This window comes from Haliaeetus albicilla, chromosome 23, assembly GCF_947461875.1.
Source record: "Haliaeetus albicilla chromosome 23, bHalAlb1.1, whole genome shotgun sequence".
Lineage (NCBI taxonomy): Eukaryota > Metazoa > Chordata > Aves > Accipitriformes > Accipitridae > Haliaeetus > Haliaeetus albicilla.
The window spans coordinates 25,636,096-25,657,006 of record NC_091505.1 but is presented as its reverse complement, the minus strand read 5'-3'; the positions used below and the strand labels follow the sequence as shown (position 1 = coordinate 25,657,006).

Genomic DNA, 20,911 nt, shown 5'->3' with positions numbered 1-20,911 from the left:
GCTCATGTGCCAAGCCTGTGGATTTGGAAACGATAGTGTAAAAGCTTGAGACCAAGTGTCCCCAATGGGTAGTAGCTACCGCAGGTGGATGAAGAAGGAGGAGCGGGAGGAAGGATGGAGCCAGGCGTCCAGATCCTCCACAATGCCCCGGCTCAGTGTGTTCCTGGTGGTTGTCCACCATGGCTGTAGCCCCTGGTTATTTCTGCTTCATCCGCCGGGGTCTGGGAGGTTGGTTTTCGCTGGTGGTGTTACTGCCCTCACCTGCAGCCTGGGGAGCGCAGAGGTGGGGGGTCCTGGTGAGCCCTGGGTGGTATGCGGCTGCTGGCCTCGGGGAGGGAGGGCACCCCGCTTCGGGGGAGAGCCAGGATGGTCGTTAACAAGGCTAACGTTTTTATGTTAATAGAATGTAATGGTGCAAACCACCTGTTGTTAAAGTCTTCAAGCTTTCTGGCTGACAGCTGCGGGCTTATAGATCCATAGAAGTCTCAGTGAATTGGGGCAGGAGCACACCCCAGCTTGTGCAGCAGAAATTCCACAAAAACATCATTGACTAATTTTTTCGGTGATGGCATCTCTTGTTTAGTGAAATTGGGGAGTTTTGTGAGCCTGTGAGGACTAGTCATCTGAAAAGTTTATTTGGCTTTTGTGTGTATACTAAATAAATCAGTATTTATAAATACATGCACTGGTATTTACAAACCAGACCATTCTTTGCAGTGAAATGCACAGATTCAGCCTTTGCCATGACCTTTGAGGGGACTGGGGAGGGCAGGGGGCTTCTTGCAGCCATGGATAAGGCAAGGGGCCCTTGGGTCTTCTGAGGGAGTCCAGCGCGCATCTGGGCTAAGGAAAAACGTAATTGGCTTTGCAGGGTGAAGCGTTAGCGGGATGCGAGTGCCACAGGTGCTGGCAGAGGGGGACGTCCCACTCCTCTGTCTCGGCCTTTGGGAAGGGGCTTGCCAAGGGGATGCCCGTGAGACCAGCTGGCTGCTCTATTGCTGTGGGATGGGGGATTTACGCCTTTGGCCCCAGAAGGGTTACAGGGGTGCTGCCCTGCTCACCGGAGTGTTTCCTTTTGCCGCAGGAGCTGGCACGTGGGGATTAAGTAATTGCCTAATTGTCCGTCAAGAGAGGGAGGCTTTCCCGCGGTGCTGGGTCTCCCGTGCAGCCTGCGGCAGCGCGTGGCATCCCGGCAGCCGAGCGACTGCCCGCATCCTCCCTTGCAGGCAGCGCCCGTCCCCGGCACCTCCTGCCCGTGCCCCTGCTTACGTCTCCCGGCAGGAGCCACGGCTGAGCACGCTGCAGCCGCCTGCTGCTGATGCTGGCTCGCTTACGAGGAGGAAAACATCCCTGAAGGCGCCGACATGGCGCGCTCGGGCAGGAGTGGGGCCAGGCATGTGTCCTGGCCAGCCGGCGAGCTGCTTGCCCTGCTCCAGCCCTCGCACAGGGCGCCTGGGGCACCGGCAGTGGCTGCAGCACCAGGAACGGGCTGGTTTGCCAGGTGAGTGGCGTGTGCCCCGCAGGCAAAGGCCGGGCATTTCCCCTTGTCCTGGTCACAGCACCAGCCCAGGTGGCATATTTGTAGCTTGTCTGTTGCTCCTCAAAGTAGAAGCAGCAACTGCCCTGCTGGAAATAACTCTCCTTTATCGTTAAATGGGCTCTTTGTTTGCATGCATGCGTGGGTCAAGGCTGATCACGTTGGATGGTGATCTTTCATAATCGAGCCTGCACTGGCCAAAACTGTTCCCTTACTGATCGCCATCCCACAGCATCCCTCCTGGTGCTGTGTGACCTCTTCCAAGGCAGTGCTCTCTGCCAAGCGGGACTCACCTGCTCCCTGGGGCGGATGAGCTGGGGCCACCGCCAGTGGGATGTTTGGCAATGTCTGGTTGAACAGCAAAGGCCAGGAGCCCCCTTATGAGTGACAGAATTAGGTACCTGGTCCAAGAGACAACATGACTTCTTTTTGAATGGCTTCTTTTCAGAATGAAAACCAGAGTTTAGACTCTCATCTGTTAAAAAAAATTCAGATCTTAACAGTTTTCTCATGTTCCTGAATGCACTATCAGAGGCTGGAACATGCGTGTTGGCATTATTTTTAATGAGGAACTTTTTAAGGGAAAGGCAGTGGTGGCAGGCGGGCAGGGAGCTCGCCACCTCACCCAGCGGTACAGGGTGGCCGTGGGACAGCAGGAAGCTGGGGAATGCCTTCTGCTGCTTTCCAATGCTCATGTATCTCAGCAGGCTTCTTGTGGTCCAGCTGTTGCGGTGCCCGGTGCCTCTTCAATAGCAGGGCACCAACCCCAGCAGAGACCGTTGGCCTCTCGGCTGGAGCCCAGTGCTGAGGTTGGCATCGCAGCCCGAGCCCCAGCCGTGGGGTGCCGTGTGCTGGCATGGGGCAGCTGGTCCAGCGCAGGAGGGGTTCAGCCCTGTCCTTGGAAAGGCAAGGTCTCTGCAGCCTCCCTGGTGACGCTTCCCGTGGGCAGCAGGTTTCACATCTTCTCCACCCCTTCTTCTCGCCACCGGCGCAGTGTCGGTGTTGCAGCCCCTGCCCGGCGCTGCCAGCCCTGCCCCGTCAGCACCCGCCCAGCAATTCAGCGTTATTAAAAGAAAAGGGTTACTGTTCCCGCTATGCTAATAGGGCAAACTGCAGTAGCTGCTCCCTTCCTGACCTCGGGAAAATGCCTGCACACAGCAGCAAGTGGAAAATCACTGCATGCTGATGGCTCGCTGGGGCTGCTCGCTGGCCAGGCGCAGCTTGCCCCCTGCTCACATCTCTTCAGACGCCCCATGTTTTCCAGCAAAAGTGGGCCAGCCTTCAGGAGCGGTACCGGCAGCGATGGTGGCTTCTCTTGCCAGCAAGGACATTGCCTGGCAGGCTGCCAGCCTTTAGCTGTTATTAATACTGTGCCTGGGTGCTGCTGAGCAACAGCCGTGACAGCAATAGCTCATCAATGGGACAGGAATAGCTCCTGGCCTCAGGCCTGTTTGGAGGCGACATGGGATCCTCTGGGTGGTGATCTGTTGTGAGAAGAGGCTGTACCTGTCCTCCAAAATACCGGCCCTGTCCTACGACTTACGGAGAAAGCAAGATGTTTGTCACCGTGCTGGGTCTGATTAGTGAGTGAGCCATCCCGGTGTCTGTCCCAGCTCTGGGCAGCGTGGGCATCTGCTGGGTGGGAAACTCTTAGCAAGCCCGTACAGTGTGGAGTTTTCCTTAGAATTAGCCTTTTAAAATTAACTCGAGTTTAAAATGGGCTTTCACATAAGTCTGAAGGTCATAGTGATACATCTATATATAGAGAGAGAGAATTAATACAAATTGCTTTTGTTTTTCCTGTAGAAGTCTGTGGAGCAGGTACATTAGAAATGTTGGGAAGAGACAAATGCAGCAGTGGAGCCCGAGCCCTGGCGTCACTTGGCAGAAACACCTGCTTTGGTGTGTACAGGCTTCAGCCACTTCACAGGGGATCCAGTCCCCAAGACCTATTCTTACCGAGGATGGTATCCTGGTACGCTGAACAAGGATTCTAGATTTAAAATTACTTGAATGCTTTTGGGATGACTGGATAGGAAGTAAGAAGCTACACAAGTATGCAGAAGCCTCTGTGGTTTGTCTCTCAGGCCCTGGGAAGGAGATAGCTTTCTTCTATTTGCACTAACTTGGTTTTTTTTTTTTTTTGCTTTTGGAGGAAATGGGAGAAGGACTTAACGCCGCCAGAGCAAGCAGTGAAGCGAGGTGCTTGTGGGGTTGTTTCTCTGGCAGAGCCTTTCTGGTGGGCTGGTATAGTTAGGGTTAAAGCTGCAGGGCTGCGCCTGTTTCCACAAGGACTTTCCTGGTTTTGGCAGGACAGAGCCATCTCCATCGGTCTGTCATGATTACCTTGCAGATGTCTGTTTGCCGCCCGATGTGCCGCCTGTGCTAGCTGGAGCAGGCAGTCGCCTATCCTCCCCCCGAAGCAGAGTGGACAGGCAAGCCCCTGGTGGGATGAGGAGCCGGGCAATGCCGCCGGCCCTGCAGGGATGGTCCCTCCTGTGAGAGCTGCCTTCAGCCCCAGCCCGAGCTGCCCGGAGTGATGATGGCCAGGAAGGCCTTCTGCAAGATCTCATGGTGGCCATGCTGTTCAGCAGCTCTGCCATGGTGGTGGGTCCCCTGGCAGCTTCCACGCTATGGCAGCGGTACCCAGTGAGCAGGATGGGGATGTCTGGAAATGGGTGCTTGTCCCAGCTGCCTTCGTCCATTGCAGGGAATTATTTGTAAGTCCTCAGAATAAAAACTATGGCCCTTGAGGCAGCGGCGAGCGAGTAATGGAGGGTGGCTGACTCTCGGGTAGCAGCTTCTGGCTTTAACTCCTACGTGCTCCCTCGTATGGGTAAAACGTTTGCTAGGAAAGGTAACCCTGGGCAAGTGTCCCATAGAGGTGAGACTGTCTTCCCAGCCCCAGGCATTTAAAGGAGGAGAAACAGGCCACCACACAAAGCTTATGCTGTGCCTCAGTGCCCCCAGCCCTGCTGCGCTGGCCCAGTAATGCAGGGGACACGGCAGAGGAACTGTGGCTGGTGCCAAGCCTGGGAGTGATGCCAAAATGCCACTGAGGAATGAGCAAGGAGGAGATGGAAGGAGGCAGCTGGAGCCGGCGCCGGTGCTGACGCCGCTCGTGTGCTGCCGCCAGGGCCATGCCGGTGCCGCCGGAGCAGTTCAGTGGATCTGGGGGGGTAGCCTGGGTGTGGATCAGGTCTGTGGGATGCTATGGGTGCCCGATGCCATCTTTGCCAGGCAGGTGCAGCTTCTCCAGCTCTGCTGCGTCTTCTGTGCTCCTGTCCTTGTCTTATCCCCCCACTCCTGCTTCCCAGGAGCTGTGACCGCCGTCTCTGCTTCACCGCAGAAAGTACCAGCAAGGCTGGCACCAATCCCGCTGTAACGGAGATTTGGGATCTGAGCAGGCCCCTTCGGCTCAGCGGTGGTGGTGGCTGCAACCGGGAGGAGCTGCCACCTACCATGGGATGTCCTGTGTTTGCAGTGCCACCGAGCCGGCTCCTGCCAGCCATGGCTTGCTCGCACTTTGCTCGCTCCTCTGTTCCTCTCCCTGACGGTCTTCCCCTCCGCCAGTGTCTTGAGGCTGTTTCTGTGCCCCCCGCATGCACGAAGCCAGGCACTCTGAAGGGCACTGGTGACAGGCCGGGAAAAGCAGTGAAGGTGGTCCCAGGACAGGCAGGAGTGGTCTGCTGAGGCACTGGCCCTGCTTCAGGGGGGCCCAGCACCGCGTCCTCGTCCGCCTTCACTGACATTTGGCAGCGGGCTCAGCTGCCGCACGCACCAACTGCTGGGCTATCGCGCTACAAATGGCCTCTTGTCCTGGGGCAGAGCCACCGCGCTCCTGCACGCCAGGAGGTGCTACCCACGAGCGTGCATGGGCCCCGGGCTGTGCGTGGGCAGGATCGTCCCCTGGGGTGGGCGGTGGGCAGGAGCAGTGCCACTGGCTTGCTGGGCATCCACCAGGTGTCCTGCGGGAGTGTGGCTCGGCCCGGGTGTCACTGCTGATCAGCTTGCTGTTGCTTATTCTGATATAATCTCGTAAATCACCAGCTGGTGAGGTTTGCTTATGTGCCTGCAAGAAGCTTTCTTGCCTGGGGGCCCGTGCACTGGATGGCTTGCACAAAAGTTTGTGGTGTTGCCTTTTATTATGGTCCTTCTTGTGAACAAATGCTAAGCTTGCACAAATGTTAGCAGAAGGAAGGTAAGGAGCTGTGAATAGACTTGGAGTGAATGGCCAGGCCACGTCTGATGACTGGGGGGGTGTTTTTCCCCCCCGATGTTTTTCTCCCTGCTGGGGTCAGACCTGTGGGTTTGTCACGCGGTGCCTGCTGCCCTTGGAGGGGACAGCATCGGGAGCCCTCTGGAGCGCATCTGTGGCTGCTGGTGGTGAGCTGGAGCAGGGGCTGGAGTGAAAACCTAAACCGTCTGGGGTTTGGGTTTCCAACGTCCTACATGTGCCTTTGACAGCGAAACTCCCATTTCTTCTCCTCTGGGGGTGTTTCTTTTCCTTCGCTCCTTCCCGCTGCCTGGGAACTGGCGCTGCTGAGTGCATTCGAGGCAGGAAGGAAAGCCTGGAGCTGTTTAAAACTCTCAGTCTTCAGGGAATTTCAATTGTCGTCCAAGCCTGTTCGCAACCAACTGAATAACGGTGCAGGGTTTGAATCGCTGGCCCGCCTCCGCAGGCAGCGCTGCCTCCTCCCTCCCTGCCTGCCTGCCTGCGCCGAGCTCCTGCCTGCACTGGGGCTCTGCCCAGCTCTGCGTGCCGCAGGCAGCAGCCATGGGGGTGCCGGGGTGGGCTCCCCCCGCGGCCGGGGGCAGCGCCGTGGTCTAGGGGGGCTCAGCACCGGCCCCCCTACCCGGCCCATCATGCCATTGCTGGATTTTTTCTGGGCTTGCTTCAAAAAAGCCAAGGTAAGGAACGGTCTATTTAAATGGTGTCCGTCTTTCGACACCCTCCTAATTTTGGGAGAAGCTGCCGGAAGGGACGGTGGGGGAGGTGTCTCTAGCGGGGCTGGGGTTTGCGCACAGAGCCTGACGCCTGCTCCGGAGGGATGTCGTGCCTGCACCCCACATGTGCGTGAAAGGTTAATTTTGGATGGGCCGCATGCGGATGCGTTGGTCAGTGTGCCCTGTTGTTGCCTGCTACGCCTCAGCGATGGTACCCACGTCCCGGAGCCGGCAGGCAGGGTGCTGTGCCCAGCCGAACGCGGGCAGCACGCGTGTACGGACGCAGCACCGGAGGATATAATGCGGTCGTCGGTGGGCTTCTGTGTGTGTGCATGCACCCTACCAGCCCCCAGACATGGTCTGCAGACGCCAAGCCGGGTCCTGCCACACATGGCTCGGCTGGTGCAGCTGGGCTGGGGGCACCCCTGCAAACTGGGGCTCGCCTGGAGGCTCGGGTCGCTCCCGGTGCGGCAGCGGGACCGCGTCTGGCTTTGCCAACCTGGAGGGACGGGGTGGCTGTGAGCAGGATGACAAAGGAACAGCGAGACTGGAGGCCCCGAGTTTTTAATTTCCTGCAGCAGTGGTTCTCATGGCATCTGGTATTTTTCGTTTGGGTTTAATTCCTCATCTGTCGCCTTAATAATGTGCAACTCTGTCTCCCTCTCTGACTGCCCGTTTGTTGTGTTGGATTTATTGTATCACAGCCTGTGCAGTGCGGTGATAGGTGTGCTGGGTAGGTTTTGGAGTTATTGTTAGTATGGATTTCAGGAGCTTCAGATTGGAAAAAGCAGTAAAATCTCTCTCCAACCAGTGCTGTACACCGGGCTGTGTCAAGCGAGTGGATCTGCCGTGGTAAAATGGATGTGGAATGCACGCTGTTCCCCTGGGGTTTCAATGCAAAGCTTAAAATAGTTGAGTCTAAAAATGACATTTGTGAAATTCATTAATAATATTAGTAGCTGTCTTGTCCCTGCTGTCTCCAGAGAGCTTAGCAAGTCCTTGTTAACCTTTCTCATCCCTGTGAGCTGCGTGTTGTCATTGCCATCGTGCTCATGGCGACAGGGACGCAGGGACCGGGTCCTGCATCCCCCCTTGCAGAGCTATAGCTCCCAAAGGGCTCCAGCCTGGCCCGCACTGGGCTCCCTGGTGCCCGTGGACCTGAGCAAAGTTGAAAGCAACCGGCAGACTGCTGATAACCTCGAGCCTGACGAAGGGTCTGGTGGCCCCACTGGTGTGCGTGGTGGGGAGGAGGTGGTGAGATGCTGGGAGCTGTGGGCTGGCTCCTGCCTTCGCTCTCCCCGGGCCCCCCCGGCTGCAGCTGCTCCTCTGGCAGCACGGGGTGCTTCTCCCCACCCCGACACATTCCCAGCCCCCCTCCCTGTCTGAAGATACTTCCCCACCTGAACCCTCTGGTTTTACAAATTAACCTGATATTTTTATCTCCTTCTTGCTTAGAAAATGCTTTTGCAGGATGGCTGGAGCTGTGTGGGGACTGAGCGTGGGCTAAAGTCATTCACGGGTCTGGGAGTAAATTTGTCCTTTGGTTCTGGGGCTCTTCCCCCCCACTGTCACCCCTGGACACTGAGGTGTCGTGGCCAGGGGCCTGCAATAAGGGAAACTCCGGGCAATTGGAGGCTCCAGAAGATATTTGACTATTTGCCGTGAGATAGGTGTCCTTTACACTCAGAAGGGATAGGCTCGAGGAGAGCAAGGGTGAGAGTCCCTTGGCTCACCACCTCCAGCTATCTGCCGCAGGGAAAAAGAAAATCTGTTTCAGTAGGTGTAAGCAAAGAGGTGCTTCTCTTGGAGGAGGGACCCAGCAGTGAGGGATGGGGGACTCTGCCTGGATGGGAGCTTCCCTGATGCTCAGAGGCTAGGGCCAAAATGATGTTTCTGTATTTTGCACTTCCTCATTAGCTCAGCCCATGAGACTCTTGTTGAATTTGGCATCACCAAACCCCAGAACGGTGATAAGGGTCTCCCTGGTAGATGTTAGAGCTGCCTTCTTCCCAAGTTCAGGAGTGGCTGTGCTCTTTGCATGGTTTCCTTTGCTGGTTTTAAGTTTCCCATTGCTCTGCTTGCAGCAACACAATGTATTCTGGTGGACGCTTAATTTCTCTCTCCTTCTTCTGTCAGCAGACTGCCATTCCCATATTTCTACTTCAATTCCACAGCAGCCACCCCCCACCAGCAAATGAGACCTGGCTGATTCCCACCTGTGTCCCACAGGTGCTGGACAAGTCCCCGTGGAGCGCGAGGCTTTGGGAGAGGGGCAGCTGGGGAGCAGCTCTGCCCAGCCGGAGCCAAGAGCAGCTCCCAGGGCCAAGCGGCTGGGTGGGCTTTGGGGGAAGCTGAAGGGACGGAGGACACCACCCTCCTGATTTCCCTCGGTGAGCGCCAATGGCCTCGTGTGGGGCTGCGGCTTCTGCTTCAGCCTGGTTTCGCATTTTCCTACCCAGGCTGGTGTTGCTCAGCTACTTGACATGAACAGGGGAGGAATTTCTTGAAGGGGAAGAAATGTGCAGGGCTCTGTCTGTGGGATTAAAGCTTTCGAGGTTAAACGAGGTGGAGCTGCAGCTGGTAGGAGATTTCATGGGAAAAAGAAGGTGTTAGGGCCAAGACATGATGGCAGGGGAGAGGAGGCTCCCCAAAGCTGCCGGAGGACAAGGACCGGCTTTCCCTGCCCATGCTATGGAGAACAGCCCTACCTCATCACCCACCAGACCTTGCCCCACGCTGTGGGCATCTACCGCATGCGTCGGCTGCAGGGCTGGTGGTTGCAGAGCCTGTGACAACAGACATGACAGGGGTCGCAGTGATCATCTCTCTGTCCAAATATTTTCGGCTCTGATGCTCTCCAGTTGCCCACACACTGACAGATCGGGGCTCAGGCTTCTGTACAGGCTCTCCCTGAGGAGGACAGAGCCAAGTACACAGCAGGAGCAGCGGCTCCCTGCACTTCCCTCCAGTGGGAACCGATTCAGCAACGCCAAATGAGCTGGAGGAGCCGGGTGACCCCCCCACTGCAAACACAGGCACGCTGTGGGGTTGCAGCAATAACCCCGGCCCCACTGATGGGCACCTCTCGGGCAGGCGCTGCCATGAGAAGCCCGGCAGCGGGGAGATAGTTAAGCCCATCTCCCCCTGGGTCATCCCCAGCCCCGCTGCCCCAGCAGGAAGAGGGGTCCCGGGTGGCCCGTGGGAAAGGCCGGCTCAGCAGCGCGCTGCATTCCTGCAGTGATCCCCGCTGCCCTGCCGGCACCTCTGGCCCCGCTTGGCACGGCTGCGGCTGCACTGGAGGGGGCTCGCCTGCGCCTGGAGAGGGGCCTGGGGAGGGCCCTGGGCTCTGCGCTTGCCTCGGGACCTGAGCAGCGCCGGCACCCTCCTGCTCCTCCACCTCCGTGCAAATTGACGTTGTCTCCTGTGCGCTGGCAAGGCTCTGCCATCTGTAAATCCCATTTCCCTTGGCTTTGTCCCCCACAGGAGTGCAGCCCCTGTGCATGGTGTTGGTGGCCACTTCCCCAGCCCGGGTGCTGCACCCATGAAGAGCCTTGGGGAGTGAGAGCCCAGCCTGCTTTCAGCTTTGCTTTTTTTTTTCCCCTTTCTTTATTGTTGGCTTTCCGTGCCTGCAGACATCATTGTACTCTCTGCTCCCAGACCTGCTAATGGGATTAAAATGTGGACATCTCCACTGCCATCTGTGCAGCTGCACAGGTACCGAGGGACGTGTTCGGAGGGACCCCAGACCTGGGCTTCCTCTGCTGGAGCGAGGGTCTGCCCCACCAAGGCTTCCCCAGTGCCGTTCAGAGCCAGACCCAGCTCCAGCACGGGAGCGGACCTGGATGTGATGCACAGTGCGTGGTGTGCGGGTGGCTCACGGGTGTCACCTGCGGTGCAGAGCAGAGCACTGTGGCCTGCACACTCAGAGGAAGAGACTGCATCCTCCTAAGCTCTGTTTTGATCCCTTGCTGTGGATCTGACAGCCCTTGCCTGCCTGCCTGTTCCTTCTCTGGCAATTTTGCAGCGTCCTTTTCAAGCTGCCGGACAGAAAGGTCTGTCTCTCCAGCCCTCCCTCTCTCCCCAGCTCCTTGCCCACCCCAGGGATGCAGAGCCCCTGGTCAAGGCTGCTGCTCCTCCTCCTCCTCCTCCTCCTCCAATGGGTTCCAGCAGGCAGGGAGCCACGGTAGTGGGTGTGCTGCATTTACCTAGTGCTCTGGGCCATGTTTGGCACTGATGTTTTGAAGCCAGTGGGACAAGCCTTTGCTAGAGCTCTGCTAGCCCTCAGAGCTGGAGCAGGTACTGCTGGTCCCAGTGCCTCTCCTGGCAGAGAGGAGGCTTGAGTGGGGACTGAGCCCAAATGCGAGTGGTAGGAGTCATGAATGTGAAAATCAAAAAGATAACAAAATGATTTCTGTTCTTTTTTCTTTCTTTTCACAGTGTTTCACATTGCTGGAAGATAAAAAAGATGCAGGTAAGCTGTGACAATGTTTTTCAGGGCAAGAATGCCCTCGCCGCGGGGCGGGCAGGGGTTACGAGGAGGACTGTCCCCTTGCTGGGCTTCTGGTTTCTTCTGCCAGCAGTATGATTTTCCCTCCAAACTGTTATTTTTCAAAGGGGCAGCGAAGGCAACCGGCATGTGGCAGTGCCAGCCAGGGCACCCGCTGAGCCCCAGCAGTGCAGGAAGGATGCCCCCAAGACGTGCCCAGCCTCTCCTTTGCCCCATCCTTTCCCGTACATTGCAGTAATTACCAGTTAGCGGTGTGAAATCCCAGCCACTGTGTGCGTGCAGCAGTCCTGCAGAGAGGCGCAAGCCCCCTCGCCGGCGTGCGTGCGCTGCCGTAGCTGTGCCGACGTGGTCAGCCATTCGCCTGGCCCAGCAGCGGCTCTGCTCCTTTCTGTTTCCTCTTCAGTTCCTCTTTTCTTTGTGGTGAACCTCTTCATGCTCTGCAGATAAGCTCGTTAGGAACTCCAGAGCCTTGGAACTGCCGTGCCGTAAGAAGGAGGGTCTCCCCTGGCTTGGAGTCCCGTCAGGTTTGCATGATTGAGATGTCACCAGCGACAGCTGGGCAGGAGAGAATTGCGGTGCAGCTCCGGGCTGATCTGTGTTATCGTGCGCGTGTCCGTGGGCTGCTTCTACCCCAACCGTCCCTCTGCAAAGGTGGGGGGAGAGGCTGGGGGTCGGGGCCACCCTGCTGCAGGGGGCTCATGGGTGCTGAGGAGGCTGGAGGCTGGCGGTGGTCTGCGGGAGGAGGAGGTGTGCGCCAGCGGGACTGAGGACCAGGGATGCGGACGGGGTTTGTGGGCTCTCAGACGGGGCGCAGCTAGCGGCTCGTTTTAAGAACGCTGCAGGGCCCTACAGCCAAACTTGTCTGAAAGAGCGTTGCTGGTCCTGGCTGCTGCTTTGTGGGCTGTGAAAAAATGCTCTGGATCTTGCTTTGTCCTCGTGTTCCACCCCGGAGAAACAGTCCCACTGCCAAGCATGGCCCAGCTCGTGGGCAAGAGGGTTGGAGATCCTGCATTTTATAATTTCACTGGTTGGTGTAATGGAGGCTCTTTGTTCAGCAACACCTCCAGAAGTAAACCAGGCCCAGTCCTACGGTCAGCTTGCGGTCACTAGCCCTCAGCAGCTCTGGAAGCGGAGGGACCCTGGAGCGCTCTTCTGCCCTGTGTCGGCACCTCTGCTTTCGGCACAGAACTCAAAACAGGTCCCACAGATGATGGCTCTTGGCAGCGAAGGCAGGGAGGAGCGGTGCTGCCCACGCTGCTGGCTGGAGCCTCCAGTGCTGTGAAACGGGAAATGCCGCCTTGCAGGGAGCCTGCGGGATGTGCCTGGGGATCTCCGAGCAGTTCCCCTAACTTGAGGGCAATGACCCGGCCTCTCGTTTTTCATCCATGTAAGGGTTAGGGCAGCTCTGAGCCTGGCCAGGAGCACAGGAAAGCTCTGGGCAACAAAAGGTGCTTTGTGAATGGAGCTCCAGAGGTAATCCTGGGTGGTCTCTCTTGCCTTTTCATGGGAGAGATTAACAACGAGAATATCAAGAGCTTGTTGAAAAGGGTTAAAGAGCCCTGTGCAAGGGATGGGGCAGGGAAGACTTACAGATCGCATCTGTGGTGGGATTTTTTGTGGAAGTATTTTTATAGGTTTTTTCCCCTTGGTTAGAACCGCCTGTAAAATCCAAGTCTCTTGGTAAAGGCTCAGCTACATTCACAACAATCCCAGCCAACACCATCCTGGCCGCATGTCTACCTCCCAGCCTGACGAGCTCCGTGCTGCTGGAGGGATGCTTGGCCACCATGGCATCATGCCTGCGTAGGGGTCTGAGGGCAGGAGGAGCCGGAGCCCTCACGTACGTGAGCAGCTGCGCAGTTTTACACCAAAGAATTTGTCACCTGTGATTTGATGCATCAACTGGAGCCATGGCAGGCTACTCAGTGTCCCTGCAATCTGCAGCGGCATGGTGCCCCACAACATGAAACCCAGTGGAGCACAGTTGAAGCTCTCCCTTTCATGTGAATTATGCTGGACTTGGAGCAAGCCTGCCATCAGTTTGTACGCTTCACTGAGGTTTTTAAAGCTCTGAGAAGAGACCGATGCAGTCATGTGCTGTCCTCTTAGCTAACCATCCCCAGAAGGTGCTCTGACAAATGGGGTTCACTTAAGGAAACATTCAGACAGTGCTCCCGGGAGACACCATTCCTTCCCCTGATGATTTTTTAATGTCTTTGGAGTGGGTGCTAAGAGGACCTCAGCTCTTGAGACAAAGGCATGAGGCAGGGTTGAGTTGGTTCTGCGTTTATCTGGGTAACTGTTGGGAACGTGCCTCTCCTGGCTCTTCTGTTGCTTCCTGGAGCCTGCCCCTGATACCCGCCACAGCAGTGCCGCTCTCCCACCACACCGGGCAAACTCCCTGAGCCGCTTCCCGAGGCGCAGCCGGACCCCTTCCCAGCTCCCAGACCCCATTCCTGCGTGTGAGCAGCCGGGAGCTGGGGCTGTGCTGCCACGGCCCCTTCCCTGAACGTCAGCTGTATGAAGTTGCTGCTGCTTCATGCTGTCGTTAAAATAGCTGGGTATGCCCTGCTCAGCTCCCTCAGCAGTAACGGTGGAAAACAACTTGGATTTCATCTGCTTGCTTGGAGGTAATGTTTCAGCAGGAGCAGGGGCACTCGGTCTCCTGGCAGCAGCTGCCAGCCCAGTGGGGCGTCCCCCATGCCTGTGCCGGTGAACTGTCATCGCTGGTAACCCACCTCCACAGGCAGGGTCACAGCCTGTCTCTCAGACAATTTAACTGAAGAAAAAAAGCCCCAGAACTTTGATTTTTGAGACAAAACAGGCCAAACTGTGCAGTGTGCTACCTGGAGGGGAGTGCCTGCTGTTCCACCACCCTGCAGGTAGCCCTGTGTCCCTGCCGTCCCACTGCCCTGCCCAGCGGCAGGACCCCCCCTTGCATTGCCCTGCAGTCCCCTCCTGTGGGCAGCCCCAGGCTGTGTGGGACACAGCGCCCGCTGCGCAGCCCTGAGCCGTCCTGCTGGAGCAGTCCCAGCCAGGGCCAGGTTTCCATGGATTTCCTAACCTTCCACTTCCTCTCTGACATTGGCTTCCCATGTATTGTTCTGGACAAAGCAGAAAGGAAAGGCTCGCACACCAGCCGTGCACGCGAAAACTGCATCCTCCGAATAAATTCCTGCTGATAGCAGCATCAGGCCTCGCCAAAAGTAGGATGCTCTGCAAATGTCATTAAGCAGTGGCCTCCTCTAACTGCCGAGGGACGGGGACTGAGCTCATGGCTTCTTTCAGTGCAGCCAGGCAGTGACAATATTACAGTATTTCAAAAGTGGCCTTCTGCGGCTAGACATGGTGAAATAATAGAGAAAAGAAGCACGAGGGACTCTGCTGAACTTTTGCCCCTGCATGAAATAATAAGGTTGTATTTACCCAGCATCTGGATCTCTGAAAATAACCCGCTAAATTTAGCTCTTGTTGATATGTTGTCACAGCTGAGTTATTCTTCTTCTCTCTTTACATGAAAATCTCTTGCGCTGGTTCTGTTGGTTTGTAGCCTGAGCATGAGCCCTTCATTCCCCGCCTGGTATGTGCCCGTGCATTCGATGCCCTGTTTTTTGGTGGAGAAGACTGGGATTGGGATCTGTTTTTCTGTCATTGCCTGAGCGGGTGGAAAGGGAGAGAGACTCGGGGAGGCTGCAGGGTGGCCACCACGAGGGTGCGTGGCCGTGCCAGGAGTGGTGGGCGCACGTGGACTGGCACCGCTGCCCTCAGCACCGGGGCCGTGCTCTGGCTGCACCGTCTATGCAAGGGAGGGGACCCGTGGCCTGAAAGCATGGGATGTGGTGGGATGCCACCCATGGCTGCAGGGACCTGTTTCTGGGGACTTCTGAAACCCCCTGAGAAATCGCTGCCTGTTACGTGGTGGAAAATGTGGTCAGGGGTCTGGATCCCGTTCGAAGAGGTAGGAAGTAGAAAAGCCGAACTGAATGTGATTATTAGTGTTTTCAATGTGACATGTGATGAAAAGGATTCTGCATTGCTCCTTCCTCTTCCCTGCCCACCCGTGGGGTCAGTCTCAGGCTCAGCTGCTGAGTCACGCTGAAGTGCTGACCTCGGTCCCAAAGTAACTTCAGGTCCCTCCCTGGGAGCCCAGGCGGGCGGCAGCCCTGACCCAGAGCTCCGCTGGTGCTGGCCTGAGAGCAGCGGCACCCGACCCACGCTCAGACGGGCTCTGCCACTCGTTTGGTTATTTTTCATGAAGGAAGAGGGTTGTTTCTGAAATATTCTCATTTTCCTTCTGTTACAGCCTCTGTGGCCTCGCTCCTGGGCGCTTGCCTATCACTGGGAATCGATCCCCTGCCTGGCTAGCATAAAATGCTCTGTGATTAGCTCCAACTAGTAAAAAAGTTTAAACAAAGTAAAAAGATAATTCCTAAACAAGAACTTACACACTAAAAATCACCCTGCTAGGGCAGCTTCAGAGCAAACAAACAGTTTATGCTTCTTTCCATCAGATGTTTTCTCGGGAGCTGGGGACAGCATCTCCTGAGACTTGAGACACAATCCCCAGCGTTTCCTTTTCAGCCTTCTCAGTGAACCCTCGAGGTTATTTTTGAACCGCTGAGCTCTTTGATACGTATTTATCCATATTGGTTTAATTTCCCTTAGAAGGTAGGCTGGTGCTAAAGCCTCTGGGCAGAGCCAAGGTTGCAAGCTCTGACATTCCCTGCCTGTCCCCCGTGGGTCACTGTCTGGGGGTATTTATGGGTAGATGCCTTCTGCTCTCTTTCAATAAAACACGTCTCAGCGCTGTGCTAGGCACTGCCCAGCCCCGTTGGTGCCTCCGTGACTCCCAGATGCTTTCTGGGAGCTGCTGTCTTCGTGCTGCTGCTTCTCTGTGGCCCCGCAGAGACCTGCTTGCAGGGAAGGCGGCTCCCGTATAAATCCATGGAGCCATGCATGTAATTACATCCTTGGTTAATTAACAGGAACCACCGTGGCAGCGATACGGGTGTGCAAAGGACTCCTGTTAATATCTTGGCCTACAGCAATTTGAAACACTTTGTTTGCTCTCATGTCACCTTTTTGCTCTTTAGGCAAAAATGCAGACTGCTGGATCAGCCCCCACCCCCTCTCCCCCCAAAGGGCCAGGCAGGCTCGTGCCGCCGTGGCTGGCTCCTGAGAAACAAGCCGAAAGCGTGAAATGAGAAAAAATACTTTAAAAGAATATCAAAACCAACTTGGCCGCACTGCAGTTTTTCCAACAAATGATCGCGGGGAAGCTGTCGGAGGCAAGAGGCTCCTCCAGCCCACGAATGGAGGCCATTTCTTGTCCTTGTTCCCCTTCTGCCTATAAAAATTTCTGTAACTCTGAAATCCAGTGACTGCTGCAGTAACTGATCCCCATCCCCCAGCTCATCTCCTCTGTCCTTCTGGGGCTTTAATTTCAGGGTCTGGAAGTTTTTCTGTTTCCTGTAGCTAACAAAACACAGATTCCGCCCTCTGAACAGCAGGTTCCTATCACGAATTGGGTGATTTTCTTTGAAGGCCAGAAAGGAAGAGCCTGGGTTAGAGTGAGGGTTTTTCCTTGTGTCAGCTTGGGAAGTGCAGAGAAGGAGCTGGGAAAAGGCCCCTTGGGCCGCCTCGTGCCCGGTATGTCACCACGTTTTTCCCATGGCAGCAAGGAGCGATTGAGACAGACTGGAAAGAAATTGCAGGCAAGAAAGTACATTTATATCTGGATCCTCTGGGTAGTTTGCATGAGACCAAAAGGATCAAGAGGGAAGTTTTGAGTGTGGTTAACTTCCCTGAAATTATAATGAGAAAATACATCAAAAACTGACCGGAAGGTTTGGCTGTATGATGCTTTTCTTTGGTAAGAGCTTTGACATGTAAGCTGTATTAAAAATGCAGAGAAAGGTGACGTTTCCTGTCTGAAATAACCCGCCTCTACTTCTGCTGTAAATGGAGGAGGCACCGGGCTGTGCAAGCAAACACGGCCTTTGTGGGTGCTTTGTAATACTCGCGTGGTTTTCTTTTCAAAGCCTGAGAGGTCAGATGGGAAGACAAAAAAAAAAAAAAGGTGTGAGGTGTTCGCAGGCCAGTCTGATCACGCTAATTCCTTCTCTTCTTAATGAAGAGGCTCCGAATCCTGCCCGAACCGTCCGCAGCGCTTTGAATACCAACGCACCCTCAGGAGCGGAGGCAGGGCGAGCGCTCCAGGTGCGCTGATGCCGTGTTGATGACTCGGGTTTAGGTGGCTGCAGGTGGAATGGGGAACACCTGAGTCATCCCCCCCCTGACCCTGACCGGCACCTGGCCCTGCTGCCTTTGGAGCCCGACGCCGGGTCGCTCAGCGGCGCGTTCCGCAGATGCGGCTCCGGGGATGGAGAGGGGCCGCCGGGCGGGAGCGGGAGCCTTTCCCCCGGGGCGGGCGGCTTCCTCCGCCGGAGGAACGGCTTGCGAGTCTCCGGCGGGGCGGGGATGCGGTGGGAGGAAATAAGCGGAAAGGGAGCGAGCGGGCCTTCCCTCTGCCCGCCGGGCCGGCGGCGGTGTGCGGACCCGGCCCGGCCCGGCCCGGGGCTCACCGGCCGCCGGCGGGGGAGGAGCAGCCGCCGCCGCCGCCGCTCGCCCTTTCCGCCGCGGAGCGCCGCGATGGGCAGCCGCCGGACCGGGACCGGGACCGGGAGCGGGACCGGGACCGAGAGCGGGACCGGGCCGCCGCGCTGGGGCTCCGGGCGGTCCCTGGGGCTGCGGCTCCGCCGCGCCGCGGCTCCCTGCGGCTGGGGCCGGCGCAGGCGGGCAGGTGAGTGGGGGGGCGGGAGGGACCGGGGCCGCTCTGCCCCGACGGTGGGCGAGGACGGGCAGCGGGAGCCCCGGGGTCCCCTCAGGGAAAACAGCCCCCTCTTCCCCCCCTCTGGGAAGGGGCGGGAGGGACCAGCCCCCCCGTCTGGTCAGGGGGGCCTGGGGAATAGCGGTGGGTGCCGATAGCGATGGGAAGGGCAGGGGGCACGGAGAGGGGGCTGCCGCTGGAAGGTGGGCTTCGTGAGAGGCAGCGCAGGTGGGATGCAAAAGGCAGAGTGCGGCTCAAAAACATGGGCTGAGAGGGGGCCTGGGGCTTTCTTTTTGCTCTAAAATTGTGCAAATTTGGCGATGCTCTGGCCCCGTGCCTCCACTGCCCGCTGTGTCCAAGCGGGCTGATGCGGATGGTCCTGGTATGGCAGGAGGGACAGGTCGCGTTTGTCGGTGTCCCGGAGGAAGATTGCAGTGGCACTGTGGTTTAATGTGTTTCTAATGGCTCGTAAGCATGTTTGGGTAAGGTAGAGCTGTGAGCCTCATCGCTTTGATATCGCAAGTACTAACCCTGCTCTGTTTGCCGGCTCCGTACCTGGGACTGTAATTCTGTGTGTTCTGGGTGTGAGAGAGCGGGGATGTCCCAGTGCTACTGTGGCCCCCGGTCTCTGTTATTGCTACTGGAAACACTGGAGGAGAATGGAGATTCTGGGAGTGGTGGAGGGCAGGGGGCTTCACTCTGAGCCCATCTCCTGGTGGGTGAGGAGCCAAGGGTCCCAAAGCCGAGTGGTGTCTGTCCTGAGCTGATTGGTAAAGCAGATCACCTGCCCGCAGGGCCATCAGCAGAAAAGAACTCCACACTTTTAATCAGAAAAACAAAAGGCATTATTTTGGATTTGATAATGTCTTAATGATGCTTGTATCAGCCTTTTTATTAAGACTGTTAAAATGCTTAAGGCATTTTTCCTCATTTGGATCTCTAGTGCTAAAACTGGTTTGATGCGACTTTTAAAGATGGCTGTGATAACGGTGTGAGGGTAACAATCTTGAATGCAATTTATTTTTGGTTGTGTGAAAGAGGAACCGCTGTGGCTCTCTTTCTCAGTCAGCTGCGATGCTCAGTGAAGAATTACATCTTGTATCTGCCCTGAGACTTGTGTTGGAGACTCGTTCTTCTTCCTGTTAAATGATCCCTTTGGGAATGGCCCAAAATGTGCTGGGTGGACACAGGTTATTCCTCAGGGATGGGGAGGTCAGCTTAGTTTGTCGCAGATGAAGGGAAAACAGAGTTTTCCAAAGAGCTCCTGCTGCTGGACCCCATGCTGGTGGCATTGCCCACCTTGGTGCTGGCATGTTGGGGTGAATTGTAGCCAGGGCTGTCAGCCCAGCGGGGCAGGGGACAGAGGAGGCAGGAGGTTGTTTTGGGAGAGAGCACGAGAGCTGGGAGCACAGCCGCAAATCCTCTCCAAGGGTCTCCCAGAGGGTCTGTAGTTGTTCCTAGGAGCTAGCCGTGCTAGCTAGAGTTCTGTGAGATTAATTAGTGTCTTGTCTCTTTTCACGTATCTTGGTCAACCCTGTCAACATGCTTCCTGAGGCTGGACCAGAATGGAAAACCGCTTTCTTAGACTTGCAAACCACCACCGTTATCTCTGGAACAACAAACCATTCTGCTTTGTTGCATCCCCCTGTAGCAGACCTGCAGTAGTTAGCTTCGCTTGTGACCTCTGATTGCAGACACAGTGCTGTCTCCTCTGCCAGGCTGCTCTTCTATCTGCCTGCTATGGCAGAGTTCACGTGTGGACTGTGGGGACCTGGTTGTTGTTCACTGTCCCCTTGGTGGTACTGTTTGCACAGAGGGAGGACCAACAGCCGTAACCCCCCTGGATGTAATGGGAGGAGGCTCTGGCACGGGTGGGTGAAGCAGAAACAGTTGGGGTAATTGAGCTGGTTGCTGGTTCTCATTGCTTGCCAACATGTTTACCTTCCAGAGGATGGAGGCTTTTTGCTCTGGTTCAGCAGTGGCCACATAATCTGGATTCCTCAGATAAATTCCTGCTGTTTCTCTGAGATCTGTGGCTGCTGTTTTAATTGCCTAGAGCTCTGGGCCAGACACAGGGCCCTTGTTGCACAAAATCAGCTCCCATGAATGATGCTGTTGTGCGTATGTCTCCGAGTTTCTCTTTTCCTCCCTCTTGCCCTCCTCCCTTGGAAGCTGGGGAATTCAGTATTGGTGAAATCCTGCCTGCTGTACTCGTGCAGCTGGTGGCACTGGCTCCATCTGCCATTCCGTGTGTGCCAGTTAACTTCTTTTCACTGATTTTCCTCTCGTAAACGGGGATATTGAAGACATCCTCCTCTCAGCCAGAGCCAGCTTGCTCGCTTCACGCTGGTGCTGAGTCTCTGGGCCGAGACTGGCGCTGGAGCATCTCTGCTGCCCCAGAAGCCGTCCTGCGGGCAGCCAGGGCTGGCCCTTGGGACGTGCCTCCCTTTCCTCCTTCTTGGCTTCCCGTGGTTGAGCATGACCCCCTCGCAGGAGGGATGCAGCGGGGGTGCTGAGTGGACGGGGCAAAGGCGGTTTCTGGGTTATCTGTGCTGCAGAGAGGTCCTGAAGTGGGCAGGAGGGGAGAAGCAGGCAGCTCCTCTCCTGCTTGCTGTTATTAGGGCCTTCAGTGGGATGCCCGATGCCGAATCAGGTATACAGCAATTTATGAATAATGCCCCAGTACCCTGCACAGGCAGCTGCTGTGTGGATCTGAGCGCTCTGCAAGGGCACAAACCTGCCTGCGCTGCCGTGGCGAGACCCCCAGCAGGACCCGTGGGTGGGTTTGCCACTTGCGGGTGAGCTGGGGGTGCTCTGCTGGGCCTGGGGCTCCTTGTGGGGTTTTACTGGGGATCCGGAGGTCCGAAGGGGAGCGGTGGGGGTGGCCGCTTTTACAGCTGGGGATTGAGAAAAGCGAACAAATGTTCTGCATTGGGTTGCCAGACAGAGAAATTAATTGGGGACCCCAAGGTGGGAGAGGGCGGCGAGCGCAGGCTGGGCCCAGCTCTGAGGTGGGGATAGACCCGGATGAAGCGAGTTCATGTGAAAATGTCCCGGGCTTCTCCCGTTGTCTGTCTGTGGTGGTGGAAAA

The 20,911-nt window shown here is 56.6% G+C and overlaps 1 protein-coding gene across 3 annotated transcripts in view; it reads left to right on the top strand.

Annotated features, from left to right (window-relative positions):
* The window catches only part of STARD8 (StAR related lipid transfer domain containing 8), a 78,936-nt gene that overhangs the window by 8,054 nt on the left and 49,971 nt on the right, over positions 1-20,911 (top strand). For 2 of the 3 annotated variants that reach the window (XM_069811628.1, XM_069811627.1), the window contains one exon: positions 10,922-10,955. In XM_069811628.1, the coding sequence (XP_069667729.1) occupies positions 10,922-10,955 (34 nt within the window). Of the gene's footprint in view, positions 1-6,253; positions 6,449-10,921; positions 10,956-20,911 lie in introns of those variants that run through there. The other variant, XM_069811631.1, reaches the window with a different exon arrangement.